At 43.2% G+C, this 15,054-nt stretch overlaps 1 protein-coding gene across 2 annotated transcripts in view; it reads right to left on the bottom strand.

The window, feature by feature from the left end:
• The window catches only part of limk1a (LIM domain kinase 1a), a 64,552-nt gene that overhangs the window by 40,255 nt on the left and 9,243 nt on the right, over nt 1–15,054 (bottom strand). Inside the window, exon 1 of one of the 2 annotated variants that reach the window (XM_005915881.3) lies at nt 5,480–7,852. The exons of the other annotated variant lie outside the window; for it this stretch is intronic. Within the exon in view, the coding sequence (XP_005915943.1) occupies nt 5,480–5,568 (89 nt within the window). The 5' untranslated portion in view covers nt 5,569–7,852. Of the gene's footprint in view, nt 1–5,479; nt 7,853–15,054 lie in introns of those variants that run through there. 2 annotated transcript variants of the gene reach the window in all.

Here is a 15,054-nt window from a genome sequence, read left to right as displayed (position 1 = left end):
GATTAGATTGCTGGTCTGGAGCCAAATTTCCACTCCTGATATTTTCCCAGGAAGGAAAGGAGGATGTCCAACATGTCAGTGACATAAAAGGATCATGTGCGTTAAAACTCTGACTATGAGGACTTTTTTCTGTCTGAGCTGGACTCTTTGATTCAGTCAGCCTTTACACATTAACACACAGCACAGACACATTCATCAGGCCCATTCCCACGCGCCCCCTCTTCATCACCCTCCCCCTGCCTGGTTCCCCCTTCCTCCTTCTCCACGGCAACACAAAATGCAACAACGATGATGTCACCCTCTCTCATAAAAAACCAGGCATTACCTCATCACCTTCTGCTCACCTTCAGTCTCACTCTATTGGGTGGTACCAGGAAATCAGCGCAGCCAATCAGGCTTCACCCCGCTCCCCTGACCTTGGCAGACTCAGCAGCATCCACACTCACGCTGACCCCTCATGTTTTCTGCTACTCTTAAGGAATTGAGAACCAGCCAAGGAGAGCGGGCTGTGCATTTTAAACAGTAAATATAATGACATCCTCCTGAGGCTCAACTCTGCTGAACAAGTGTTTCAGCCCGTGGGAGAGACTCTTTATTCCAGGCCCGGCGGTCTATTCAGCTGGTAAACAGGAGCTCTGGCAGACTGTGAGTGAATGGAGTGCACGGCAGCAGTTTCCTTTGTGACTGCTAAGCCATGTAGACTGACCGATTGTCAGTGCAGTCGGCTCGCTGGCCGTCTCACTTGTTCCATCGAGGAAGATGATAAAAGGTATCTGGGAGCTTTGGGAGAGCTGTTTAGTAGGTCTCATTCAGTAGCAGGTTTCTTTTACAGACCAACTCCAAGCTTAAACACTAACACATGAAATGAAACCAGTGAATTGTTCAGTGGTTATAACAGTACCTCACTACAAAAGCTTTATCCGGACACTTACTGTTAGCATTAATCATGAGAACCAATGCTATGAGCTCAAAGTATGAGGTTATGTGGTTGGACAGGTGAGTCACACACCAGACTATTTTGCTGAATTATCAACAACTGCATGGACCACTATTAAAAAAAACACAAAGACTTTTAATAGGATTTATGCAAAATTCTTATCAATTTTGTTCTCAAAATGCATTTTTCTAGCATGGGTTTAACTGAGATGCCACTTTAAAATTTGGAGGACTTTGCACATGTAGAAAAAATCATTAGCTAGTTCTCCACTGCTAATCTTTTAGGGCAAATATCTGGTACCATGGCTCTGTGAATGTGGACTCTCAGGTAGAGCTGGGCGATATATCGAGTTTTTAAAACATATCGATATATTTTTATACGAGATATAAGATGTGACAATATCCTTTATATCGATATAGTCTATGTTACGTTATAATTATAGTTGTGGAGCCGCAAGTTTGCCTCTCTTTCGTCCACTTTTGTCTCTACGCAACGTTACTCCGCCTCGCCTTCACTGAAGACAACTCCCCCTCCTCCCCCATCGCTTCACGTGCAGGCAGCGACAAGATGGACACGGCAAATCTCCGTTAACGAGTTACTGCGCATCGCCCCATGCGTGGGGCTGGACGGCGTCAACGTGCTAACGAGCTAAACATGCTAACGAGCTAACCGCGCTAACGAGCTAACAGCGCTAACCCTAAAATCCTTTCATTCTCTCAAAAGTTGATAGCGCGCCTTATGTATGAATTCTGGTTGTGCTTGATGGCCGCGAACCGATTTTATGTGGTACACGGCGCTCAGCAATCTGTCAAAAATGTTTGAGTACGACTTTGGTAAGCTACGGAGCTGCACCGCTTGATAGATTGTCGGCGCATTACGGCTACCGAGGAGCTTCGCGGAGTGATACGTACTGTGCATCAACGTAATATTACCGTATTGTGTGTGTATAAGGACCATAAATGGCACCTGTAAGAGACGTGGTTATGAAGCAGATTTCAAACTCCAGGCTATCAGTCACACAGTAAAACTTGGGAACAGAGCAGCTGTGAAATCTGTCTGTCTTTGTTATTACGCTCAGCGTCTTTTAGTTTACATTTTGACTGCACAATTGTGAGCTCTTTGTTTAGCACAAAAACAACCTTGTTTTCTTTTATTTATGGAGCATTATTATTTAATGAATGCTCATAATTACATTTTGAGTAATTTTTCATGTACATCTGTGCTGTATGTTAATAAAAGTGCCTGTGTGACATCTGGGACACAGCTTTGACTAAGAACTCTCTTTTTGTTCTTACTTTATGGCTTAAAAAAATATATCGAGATATATATCTTATATCGCCATCCAGCTAAAAAATATCGAGATATGAATTTTGGGTCATATCGCCCAGCCCTACTCTCAGGCTTGTTGCATGGAACATATTTGAATGTTTGCAGATTTGGAGGCCTGCAGAAACCACAAATTTGCAGGTAGGCGACTAATGTTTTGTTTACAGCTTCTCATAAACAAAAGCACATAGTGAGGACATTCTCTCTCGTTTAACCAGCCTTAAACATAAGCAGATTTAGATTTGGTACATGGTGTCATACCAGGAAAGTATCACACTGAAGTTAAATGTGTTTTTCTGGTTTCAAACTGTCTGTGAAGCAATTCACCTGATTTAGACAATTTTAAAGAACATATAACTATATTAATATTAATAATAATAATAATAATGATAAACCAACTCAATGTATAATTTAGAAAGCTATATTAGGACAATAGGGACCTGAAATTTTGCATAATTCCTTATAGAAGGTGTATCTTTCCCCTGGAATATTTTAAACTTGATAAACTGAGACAGAATCAACCCAGTTACTGATGCTGCTCCACTTTACTGAACCTGAAGTGTGCCCTTCTTGGCTCCCCCTTCTAATCATACATTATGAGACTCAAGCAGAGTAAACATACAGTTACCAGCACATGCACACTTCATTTAAAAGGATTTACTTGTTTGTCTCGTCTTTGTCTATGATGTATGTGACTTTATTGTTACAGTTGTGTTTTTGTTTGTTTCATAAAAATAAAATGATACAAAAAAGAAAAAAATGAATCATGGATGTGTCAGTAGAGGAATTTTATAGATCTGTTTCTGGACTCATTAATCCCATAATCGTGTCGTTGTTTCTGGTTTGGTGTCAGAGAGTCCTCTACTGCGTCACATGGCAGTTTTATTTCCCCCCCAACAGACGGTAGTGTGGGTAAGGCATCACAGGTGGGTGTGGACAGGCGGGTGAGAGTTGAAAGTTGAAAGAAAATGATTTTTGTTAGGAGGAAAAAACAAAACAATGCTGCTACTGCCCGGACATTTAGGTCAACTTTAGTTTGGGCCCTATTGTTTTTTACACTCCTGTTAACAGCTGCTAAAATATTTGAAGTGTAGGATGTGAAGTTTTTTGGCTTTCAAACGAATCTACATGCTGAACTATTAATGGGCTGTTCTCAACACAATCATGCTGCAAAACTAGAACATCGTTATTCTTGTGAGCTTAGCTTAGCTTATTTTTTGTCCCTGTAAAATGATGAAGGTCAGATATGAAACCGGCAGGACTCTTTCAACGGTGACAAAATGTGGACTTTAATATTCTTCATCTTTTTTAATCCCATTCAGGGTTTAAGTCTGGACTCCATCTCCTCCAAACAGAACAAAATTGAATTTTTAAAGTGTGATTAAAGCACAGGAGCGAGTGCCAAAGGTTAGAGCTGGGAAAAAGGCGATTAATAAAAATACACCCGTCACACAGGACGACTTTTTCCTCCCTGCAAATATTATCAGCCGGCATGAACTCCAGATATGAATTTGACGAGGTGCAGGCAGAGGAAGGAGACTCATATGATGTTTTTCTAGATTTTCAAAAGCTACAATTGCGGCCATTAAACAACACAGGAAATGTTAAATGTTGTCCAATATCCTGCAGAACTACCACATTAACACCTAAGAACTTCCTGTGATAGTCTCAAGTTCGTAAAAGAGGAAACAAGTAATGACTTTCTATTTCCTCAAAAGAGGAAGTCAATACAATTTGAGTAAATATTGGAAGAAAAACTTGACAAAAAATAAGTTGCATCACCAAACGTCTTTGTTAGAGAAGCAAACACGGTGAAAAAAATACGAAAACAGACTTAACAGAACAGAGCATCGGAGTAAGTATAATAGTTAATTCTTTCACAGAGAAAAACTAATCATAAAATTAAATATACAACCATTGAAACTGACTTTATTTTCCCAGTTTGACCAGCGTTTTAGGGCTCAGACGCATCCCACCGTCATCTCTGTTGTTAATGAGAGGACTGAGTGTCCCATCAGAGTGCCTGGTTGTTCTGGATAATGCTTACATTATCTTCTAAGACACAAACAGCCAAAAAATAAATAAATGTGCTAAGCCCAGAAAGTGCATTCTCATCTAGTACGTGACTCACAAAAAACACACGACTTTGCTCGAGGGTGGTGACGTAAGCACGTCTATCCGATAAAAAAAACAACGACGTTGAGCCCGCGGTGTCAGTCACATGTGGGACAGCAGCGTTTGATTCATGGTGGCACTTTTAAAAGAGGGAAGTCAGGAAGTTCAGGGGCTTTTGCATCCAGAGAGACGGAAGTGTGAACGACACCGAGGACTGACGTGTGCCGACACTTTGGAGAAGTGAGAGATCATTTAAGAGAAACGAGTTAATTTCAGTTACTGCATCACCCTCAAGTGCATTCCTAAAGACTGTTGGTCAGAATATATACAAGGAACATAGTTCATGCATATCAGAATACACTTAGTGCTGCTTTTCATGCCAGCACAGAGAAAGTGAAAGACACTCCTAACCAACCACCACACTTTCTCTTTGGGGTTAGTTTACTGCCTTTTTTTGTCTAATAATTAATTGGGTTTTGAGCTGCACCAAGAAAAAAATATATATAAAGATGAGAATATTAATAAGTCACTAATATATTACCAGTAAATAAATCCATAGTGAAAATAATAACTAGTTACAAGTTACTTTTTAGGACAAATTTAGCCATAAACTCAATTCTTAGTCCAACTTTTTTGACAGAATTAAGCAAATACATTTTTCATTAATCTGTTCCTGTTAATTAGTCTAATCATTTAATTATTTTTTAAATGATTTATAATGTGAAAATGAAGATTTTGAGTTTTGACGATGGTCGCGTACACTTTTGAACAGTTAGTCCAACAGAAACATCCTCCTTTAAACAGTTTTTATATATTTTATACTTTAAACACTTCATCAGCTTGGAAAATAATGGTTTGTCAAGGTAAATAGGGTTAAATAAAGTTTTAAAAACTGCAACACTATCAAATAAGACCAACAAAAAGACAGCCAGAACAAAAAGTCCACAAAAAGTTCTACACTTGTTTAGTACTTTGGACTAAACAAGAGTTTTCGAATAAGCTCGGAGCACGACTTACATCCAAGCTAAAGTTCTGTTTCGCTCTCAGCAGCTCAAACATCATTGTTATCATCTATAAACATAGACTGATGGGTGCACTCACATTCTGGGCTGCCTGCTGCGTTGCTTCTTTGCTGACATGTCACCCGAGGGAGCAAAGGCGTTGTTTAGACAGTCCGAAGACAGACTCATGTCAGCAGCTCTGATGTTTGACTCACTAAGCTCGCCCGGCTTCACGGCCTCGCTGTCACAAGCGTCAGTGTCTCTCCCTTCCTCTGCTTCCTCTCTGAGTGCAGCTGTGTACAGAGAGGGTCACACTTCTTTATCAGCCACTTCCTGTTCTCGTCCTCTGGGAGACTCGACCCTGTGACAGCAGAGGCTTTGCCCACAGCGGCCCTGCCTTCCTCGCAGCAGCTCATTTCTTCTGTTTAAACTTCATGAGGCAAATTTCCTGCACTCGTCAATACATTTAAAGGCTGTGGCGGAGCAAATGAAATTTTCCTCTTATCCATCATCTATTAAACCCTTCCACGGCCTCTCAAACTATTAGATTTACCAACCTCTTCACAGGAGCACCAGAGAGCTTCGTTTTATGAAGGATGGGGTGAGGTGAAGAGAGGAAGCAGCTCCTGAGCAAGGTGTAACCTTACTCACAGAGAAATCAGCAACCCGTTGAAGCTAGTTTCTAACCCAGAAAAAGGAGGGAAAAAATGCCACCCAATTCAAAATTTCAGGTCATCGTCTCAAAATTTTCATTTAGCAACTTAAAATTTCAATTTTATTTCTTTTATTTGGAGATATTTTCCCATAAGTTTGGAGTCCAAATGTTTGAGGTAACTAACTCCAAATTTGAGATAATAACCTAAAGTTTTGACTTACGCTGGCTGAGCGGTGGAGACAAGCTTCCACAGTAACCACATTCAAACCAGTCAGACAGCAGAGTCTTTAGTGATAAGCTGATATCAGCCAATCAACATATGTTTGAGATAGTTCAGAAATAGAATCAGTCACAGTTAGTCCACACATCAAATTACCTTCAGCACATAATCATGTTAACAAATTACTGTTCCTGCAGGAAACAGAAGCAGGTTAGCGTTTTTTTATTCATTTGTTTTCAAGGAAACAATTGCCATGCTCTTATTTTGAAAGTTTAGTTACCGCTTGCTCACTGGTCAGCCCCTCATTGTGGAAGCCCTGATGAATGAAGCTTGTGTCTGCCACAGACCCCCCCACCGCATCCATAAGTCATATGTTTTTATTATGTCTAATAATAATTTTGATTAAACCCTCTGAGTAAGTCAGAATTTTGACATAACCCCAAATTTTGAGGAAAAAATATAAAAATAGTAAAATAGTATAAAAAAAAGTATATATATTCAGCAGCGTAAACAAGCCCCCATAAGTTAGAGCTCCATCAGCACTTTAGAGGCAGCTAATAAGCTTACATGTTAAAGATTTAGTGAAGTAATTTACTTGCAAAAGAAGTTCGCAACACTCGCGCTTCAAGTTTTACTTTTCTGCTGCTATATTTTTCCACACATTTCATTTGTTTGACAGAATTATTGTGCATGTTTGGGATTTTTGGAGTTTCAGTGTTATTTTGGGAAGTGTTTTCTGTTTGGTTTCATTTTCTCAGTTTTTTATTGATTCCAGTAAAAGAGCTTTTGTGTGATTTGTTGTGGTTTTGAACACTTAGAGAATTATTCAAGTTTCAGTTTCTGTTTCAGTTTTCTGTTTTGTTATTTAGGATTAGGATTACTGCTCTAATCTCCTCAATATTTTATAGTATTAGTATTTTAATGAGATTTTTCTGGGGGTTAGTTGTCATTGTGTTTTCTGAGGTCTGTGAGTTCAGCATACCTGGGGTATATTTCTGTTATCTGGAGTCACTCACCCTAAGATTAGCAATCCAGTAATTGGTTATCTGCTCTGTATGTTAACCCAGGGTTTCCCCTGCATGTTCACATGGAAGCGGGGGTGATGCCAGCAGAGCAGCTGATTTCACAAAGGAAAATGAAACTATTATTCCAATATTAATAGGTTAAACAGGTTGACCGAAAGCAGCAACATGAAAGAAAGAGCACCATATATTTAAAGCACTGAATGAACATGTGTGCACTTTAAGTGCTTTGTCCAATGAGGCTGTCAAAAAGCGGCTACATTAAGACAGTTTAGCTTATCTGAAGCCAGGAAAGATAGCGGGCAAAAATGCTGACTGTCAGTCCAACAACTCTGTCATTAACACATGAGATAATCCGATGGATTATCATCAAGTGTTTCTTTAAATTAGGGTTTAAAAGACAATTTCAGTTTTTATTCTTTAAATCGCAGCCTCGGTGGTGTAAGGAAAAAAAATCAAACAAAGGCTTCGACTATGTGTGAAGTTGATATGGGATCAATAAGTACCGATAACTGCTCTGTTTTGGGATCATCATATTATTGCTTTCAAAAAATTAATTTCAAAAATGAAATGGTTACAGTCTTGGCAGCCGGGGGTCAGTCCGCCAGGGCCTCCGCTCCTGGCCGCCACCCGACACACAATCACCCGACCCCTATGGCGCCTCCTGCGGGTGGTGGGCCTGCGGGAGGATGGGCCCATGTCTCCTCTTCGGGCTGTGCCCGGCCGGGCCCCATGGACTAAGGCCCGGCCACCAGACGCTCCCCTCGGGCACCCTCCCCGGGCCTGGCTCCAGGGCGGGGCCCCGGTAACCCTATCCCGGGCAGGGTAAACTGTTCCCTCAATGTTTTTTCATAAGGGTCTTCTGAATGCTCTTTGTCTGGTCCCTCACCCAGGACCAATTTGCCATGGGAGACCCTCCAGGGGCAAAAGCCCCCAGACAACAAAGCCCCTGGGTCCCTGGGACACACAAACCCCTCCACCACGATAAGGTAGCGATTCAAAGGGCGAGTAAATAATCTCTTCAGGGAGATCAGCTTCACGTACCAATGCCATGCGCCATGCATCTGAAGCTGCTGCATTGAGCTGCGGCCGCAAGGTGGTGGTGCCTGCCGTGGTGGTAATCCCCGAACCAAATGGTGGACACCAGAGGTGAAGGGAGCCACCAGGCTGAAGAAGGAGTCCTATCGGGCTTGGTTAGCCTGTGGGACTCCGGAGGCAGCCGACAGGTATCGACAGGCCAAGCGGAATGCGGCTCGGGCAGTGGCTGAAGCAAAAACTCGGGTGTGGGAGGAGTTCGGAGAGGCCATGGAAAAAGACTTTCGGACTGCCTCGAAGAGATTCTGGCAAACCGTCAGCGTCTCAGGAGGGGAAAGCGGTGCTCTACCTGCACTGTGTATAGTGCTGGCGGAGCGCTGCTGACGTCGACTGAGAAAATTGTCAGGCGGTGGAAGGAATACTTCGAGGACCTCCTTAATCCCACTGACACGTCTTCCGAGGAGGAAGCAGAGTCTGGGGATGAGGGGAATGACCCGCCAATTTCGGGGGCGAGGTCACTGAGGCAGTTAAACAACTCCTTGGTGGCAGAGCCCCTGGTGTTGATGAGGTCCGCCCCGAGTTCCTGAAGGCTCTGGACGTTGTAGGGCTGTCCTGGTTGACACGCCTCTGCAATGTTGCGTGGAGATCAGGGGCAGTACCTGTGGACTGGCAGACCGGGGTGGTGGTCCCCATCTTTAAGAAGGGGGACCGGAGGGTGTGTTCCAACTACAGGGGGATCACACTCCTCAGCCTCCCTGGGAAAGTCTATGCCAGGGTGCTGGAAAGGAGAGTTCGTCCGTTAGTCGAACCTCGGATACAGGAGGAACAATGCGGTTTTCGTCCTGGTCGCGGAACACTGGACCAGCTCTTTATCCTCTCCAGGATACTTGAGGGTGCATGGGAGTTTGCCCAACCAGTCTACATGTGTTTTGTGGACTTGGAGAAGGCATTCGACCGTGTCCCTCGGGGTGTCCTGTGGGAGGTGTTGCGGGAATATGGGGTGTCTGGCCCATTGCTACGGGCCATTCGATCCCTATACAACCGTTGCAAGAGCTTGGTTCGCATTGCCGGCAATAAGTCGGACTCGTTCCCGGTGGGTGATGGGCTTCGCCAGGGCTGCCCTTTGTCTCCGGTTCTGTTCATAATTTTTATGGACAGGATTTCTAGGCGCAGCCAAGTGGCGGAGGGCTTTCGCTTTGGTGGCCTCAGAATCTCATCTCTGATTTTTGCAGATGATGTGGTTCTGTTGGCTTCATCGGGTGAGGGCCTCCAGCTCGCACTGGAACGGTTCGCAGCCGAGTGTGAAGCAGCGGGAATGAGGATCAGCACCTCCAAATCTGAGGCCATGGTTCTCAGCCGGAAAAGGGTGGAGTGCCCACTCCGGGTCGGGGATGAGTTCCTGCCCCAAGTGGAGGAGTTCAAGTATCTCGGGGTCTTGTTCGCGAGTGATGGGAGAAGGGAGCCGGAGATCGACAGACGGATTGGGGCTGCAGCTGCAGTAATGCGGACGCTGCACCGGTCCGTCGTGGTGAAGAGGGAGCTGAGTGTAAAAGCGAAGCTCTCAATTTACCGGTCGATCTACGTCCCTACCCTCACCTATGGCCACGAGCTGTGGGTAGTGACCGAAAGAACGAGATCGCGGATACAAGCGGCAGAAATGAGCTTCCTCCGAAGGGTGGCTGGCCTCTCCCTTAGAGATAGGGTGAGAAGTTCGGCCATCCGGGAGGGGCTCAGAGTAGAGCAGCTGCTGCTCCACATCGAAAGGAGCCAGCTGAGGTGGTTCGGGCATCTGACAAGGATGCCCCCTGGGCGCCTCCTGGGTGAGGTGTTCCAGGCATGTCCCACCGGGAGGAGGCCCCGGGGCAGACCCAGGACACGCTGGAGAGATTATATCTCTCGGCTGGCCTGGGAACGCCTTGGTTTCCCCCGGACAAGCTGGAGGAGGTGGCTGGGGAGAGGGAGGTCTGGGCCTCTTTGCTTAGGCTGCTGCCCCCGCGACCCGGCCCCGGACAAAGCGGATGAAGATGGATGGATGGATGGAAATGGTTACATATAACAAGATTCAGGGGAAACACAAAAACTTTGAATAGTACTAAAAAAATGTAAACTCTCCCTACTCACCATGCACCAAAGTCTCAGGGATCTTTCAGAAATGCTCTACAGCAGCATGAGCTACCATGGCAAAATACCACAGTGAGAAACAACCCACATTAACATGATCAAAACCCAGGATTAATTCTAGTTACCTGGGTAACTTCATTAAATATTGCTTCATAGTTACAGGCCTCAGGTGTCTAGTATTTTAAGATTGTTGTCATTGCCCTCCCCCCTTTATCCCTGGGTGCTTCCTTGCCCATACTTTGTACTGAGGCTAGGCAAAAACTGCATTACCAGCAGGGGGAGATACAAAGTCTGTAGTGAGCAAAAAACGGTTTAAGTAAATTCTAGGGCCGGAAACGATTAAGCTAGGGGGCTAATATGTGTATAAGTGTAAATGTCTTAATAATGTCTGTTCAAACACCCACTTGTGATTATTTTCATGTTGGGGTGAAATAAAATAGCTCCCACTGCTGTTACTGTAGCTTACTGCAAATTCTGCATGCGTGTACAATGGACACAGGGGACCGGCGTGTCTATTACATGTTTTCTTGTTATAGCGGGTTGGACTAGGATTAGCATCCTTTGTCTTACTTTGTAGTTTGCTCTCTGTGATGGCCTGTTTCATTTTTGCTTCCTCTGTGTCTTCACTTCATTGATTGTGTTCAGCCCTGTCTCGTTTCCTGTGTCTTATTCCTTATCAAATTTCTGTGTGAGTATACACTCAGCACTCACTTTATTAGGTACAACTGGTTTTGTACTCCCACTAAGAACGCAACGTCTAGATGAACAGAATCAGCTTTCTGGGATTTCCTTACCCAGATGATTGATCATGTATCAAGACATTAACACAAATGTGTAGTCACCCAGTCACATGGCAGCAACTAAATGCTTTTAGGCCTGGAGACATGGTCAAGATGACCTGATTCAATAGAAAAGAATGGAAACAAACTTGTGTTTTTGTCACAGGCTGCCAGTATCAATGTGTCTAAAGATACAGTTTAAAATAGCTTCTTTGCCAAGTTGTATCCTTTTATGTGTGGACACAACACTGCTTAATTCTTGAGTGAGGTGCCTTTTATAAGCTTGAATGATCAGTGTTAAGTTGCTTAACAAAAAGGAAATTCCTCTAAAAATGCTCAGGTACAAGGACAGGACTTACATGAGTTAAAAAGTAGACAATTTCCAATGGAAAAACTCTGAAAGACCTTTGGAAAGCCTGCAGAACTACTGCTCAAGACCACTTTTAAAAAATTACAAGAAAGTCTAACTTGCAAGAAAAAACATTAAAAAATGAGGGACCGTTCAAGATTTCTGCAAAGCCCTGTATATGAAAGGATGTACAGTATTTTCTGTTAGTCAAATCCTTGTTTAATCTTTAACAAACCTTTATTTAAAACGACTTTGTTTTCCTGAGGCAGTTTTCTGTCCTTTCAGCCTGCCACTACTTGACGTCGAGTCTCCGTCACATTCTGGAGCTTCTGTTACCAGGCAGAGTTCATCTGCAGGTGAAAGCAGCTGAGTCACTGCAGCCTCTTCATGCTTTTTGTCACTGACACAATGAGTATCGCAGAGCGCTGCCACCAATAAACGATCTCAAGCGCTTTTTAAAATTCGTCGAGGGCTGTAATGTTTGTCCTGCAGATGTGAGTAAGCGTACAGGACAGATGGAGACGTAAATGTGTGAGCCCCACAGTGCAGGCAGAGCAGCAGACTTAAAGTATACTCATCCTTCCTTAAACCATCATAAAAAGCTCCATGTTTGTTGATAACACAGTGTGGAAACACATAAGCATTTGTGCACTATCAGCATCAGGGAAAAAAACCCACTGCAGGTGATCAGACGTGCACATGTGTAGATGTGGTGGATGAATGAAGCGGATTTTATCTAAAGTGCTAAATAAGCAGAAGCTTATTGATTGTCAAGCAGAAATGGTTTTATTGCGAGCAGCAAGGGGCTGCAGCGCACTGGAGAGAAAGTGCAGCAGCAGTCGAGTGTTCAGAGGGAAAAATAAATATTGATTTTCAGTTCAGCTTTATCTGATTTAATGAACTCATTTTACAGCAGTTTTATTTTTTATTCTAAATTAGAAAAGTCATTATTTAGCTTTACTGTAAGCTGGTGAATCAGACTACAAGACAAACACATGGCCGTGTCAGACGAAGAGCAGAAACCATCCTATCCCCTAAATCAGAGAGGCCACAGCAGTTTGAGGTGCACTCCTTTCATAGTGATCCCGATCCACACAAATTTTCCATGGAGTTGTTCAATTCCTAAATTTAAGGTTTTCAAATCAATGAAATTTACAAAGGGACTCTCGCTGCCTTCTGACTCGTTATGGTCCTTTTAAGATATAATGAATAAATGAATAATTAAAAATCATGAAGCACTGAGACGTTCAGCATGTTTTAGTCGGACTAGTGAACTCACCACAAGATAAAATGAGAAACGTTAGTGAAGGTTATTCAGTGCCGGGGCAGCAAGAATTTAACTACAAGCCATTAAAAACGCCATAAATGTTTTTATTATTCATCAAAGTACTGTTTATTGGGTGCTGGTTTAGCTCAGTGCGTTAATCAGGCGACCACACGCCATACGGAAGAAAGCGACCGGCCCAACATGTGACTCCACAGCCCTTTGACTTTATCTGCCCCTGCTTTCCTGTCCTTTCTTCACTGTATCTATCAAATAAAGCTGAAAAAGGCCAGAAAAACGTGAAAGTACAGCAAGTGAGGTCAAAGGTCATGGCCAGTCTGTTTACGGTGATCAAGGGGGCCACAGGCCCAGATAATTGAGAAGGCTAGCTTCAGGATGGGCATCAGACGTAAAGTCAAACATGTGGATCATATTTAAGAAAGAAAGCCTGTAACACACATCTCTGAGTAACAAATTACAACCAACATGTTTGAATAAATCAACATAATGGTAGTTTCAGATCAGTATAGATGAATAAATATTGTGGATGCATTAATGTTGAAGAGTCTCTGTTTTGCAGTTCAGCTTTGATGTAAATGGAAAAAAAAACAGTTCATACTGAGAGCCTGACTGCGATTTCCCATGAAGCCTAGCTCCTGCTGTTTTCAGAGGAAAACTTCTTTTTTGGGTTAGGATTTAAGCTCCAGAAAGTCCCTGTCCCACTCCTCACTTTCCCACCAATGTTCAACCTTCATTTACCATGGAAATCCATTTCTCTCTGAAGATCCTGTTCTAATTTCTATCCATTTGTGCTCTTGAGGGGGAAAACTCTCTTTTTACAGACCTCCATCACACACACAGCTTCTCTCCTGTTAATTCAACAGTTCTGGTGTGTGTAGCATCACTACATGGTGGAGGAGCAGAAGGGCTGAAAGCTACAAGCTGATATCTGACACCTCAAACAAGTGTGATGGAGCTGACACAGAGCTCACGTCTGAATCAGCTACACGAGGCTCTTGACAGCAGATAACACAAGTAAAAGTGCTTTTACTTTAAAAGTCAGGGTGGAAAAAGCATGCACAGAAACCTGCAGCAGCCCTTCTCAGTCAGATGTAACTCCCTATCTGTGCTCACCGTGCATATAGATACCACAAACCATTGTGGACTCAACCCTACGCCAGGATGCCCTCCTCAGATTTCCCATTCAGATATCTGGCCAGGAGGAAATCATTAATGACCCACTCAGAGCTGAGTTTCAAGCCAACCCACTGACCAGCTCGGATGAACTGACGAAAAGAGGCAAGACTCGAAAACGCAGCTGGACATTTACTACCTTTACAGCTGGTCAAAATCAATAGACAATAAAGCTGAGTCAGTGCAACTATTAAAAGCTACAATCAGTGAAATGTGGCTTTTTGATTACATGTGATGCCCGTTAACAATGACCAAGAAGAGGTCTCCATGCAAATTTTTTTGCACTGTAGATGAGATACAGCTGCACTGTGCCACCTGTGACCAGTGGAGGCACTGCGAGTGTGTTTGAATGTAAGCCGATCCAACTGATGACAGCTACACCGTTCGGCCAACAGATTTAGGCAGCAGCACCAGCTCTGTATTAGTATTTGTTTCTGTATAACCCCGAAGATTCTTCAACCTTTAAAATTCTCTTTTTAAAGAATTTATGTCTACACATGTGGTGATATCATCTGAGTAATTTACTGATCAAAATTTAAATGAAGGAAAAACAATGTGGTATTAGAAGAATGTGACCTTTTCAACTGCTCCTCATCTCTGTTCGAAGACAGGTGACTCTGCATTATCCACAGACTGACATTATAAGAAAGACATAACCACCAGGACCTCCATGCCTGCCATTACTTTAGGTTTTCCAGGATATCTCCAATGACCTTTTGCTATATTGACCCTCAAACTTTATTTCAAATACTAAGAATGGGTGAATTAGTAAGTTTTTGTCTTTGTCTACCAGTCCCCATATTAAACACAGTTTCTATCTGTGTGTGGGCAGCTATCGGCCACAGGTGTATAAAATGAAGCATGTAGCCATGGGGTCTGCCTTTACAAAAATTTGTGAAAGAACTGTTTGTTCTAAAGAGCTCCTTAAATTAAGCACTGCTTAAAAGGACGTCACCTCTGCAAGTCCATCCATCCATTCGCTTCCGCTTATCCTTTTCAGGGTGAATGAAGCGGATTTTATCTAAAGTGCTAAATA

This window comes from Haplochromis burtoni, unplaced genomic scaffold (genome assembly GCF_018398535.1).
Source record: "Haplochromis burtoni strain Fernald_Lab_line unplaced genomic scaffold, NCSU_Asbu1 Contig_15, whole genome shotgun sequence".
In the NCBI taxonomy this organism is placed as follows: Eukaryota; Metazoa; Chordata; class Actinopteri; order Cichliformes; family Cichlidae; genus Haplochromis; species Haplochromis burtoni.
This window is presented reverse-complemented; position numbering and strand designations above follow the sequence as displayed.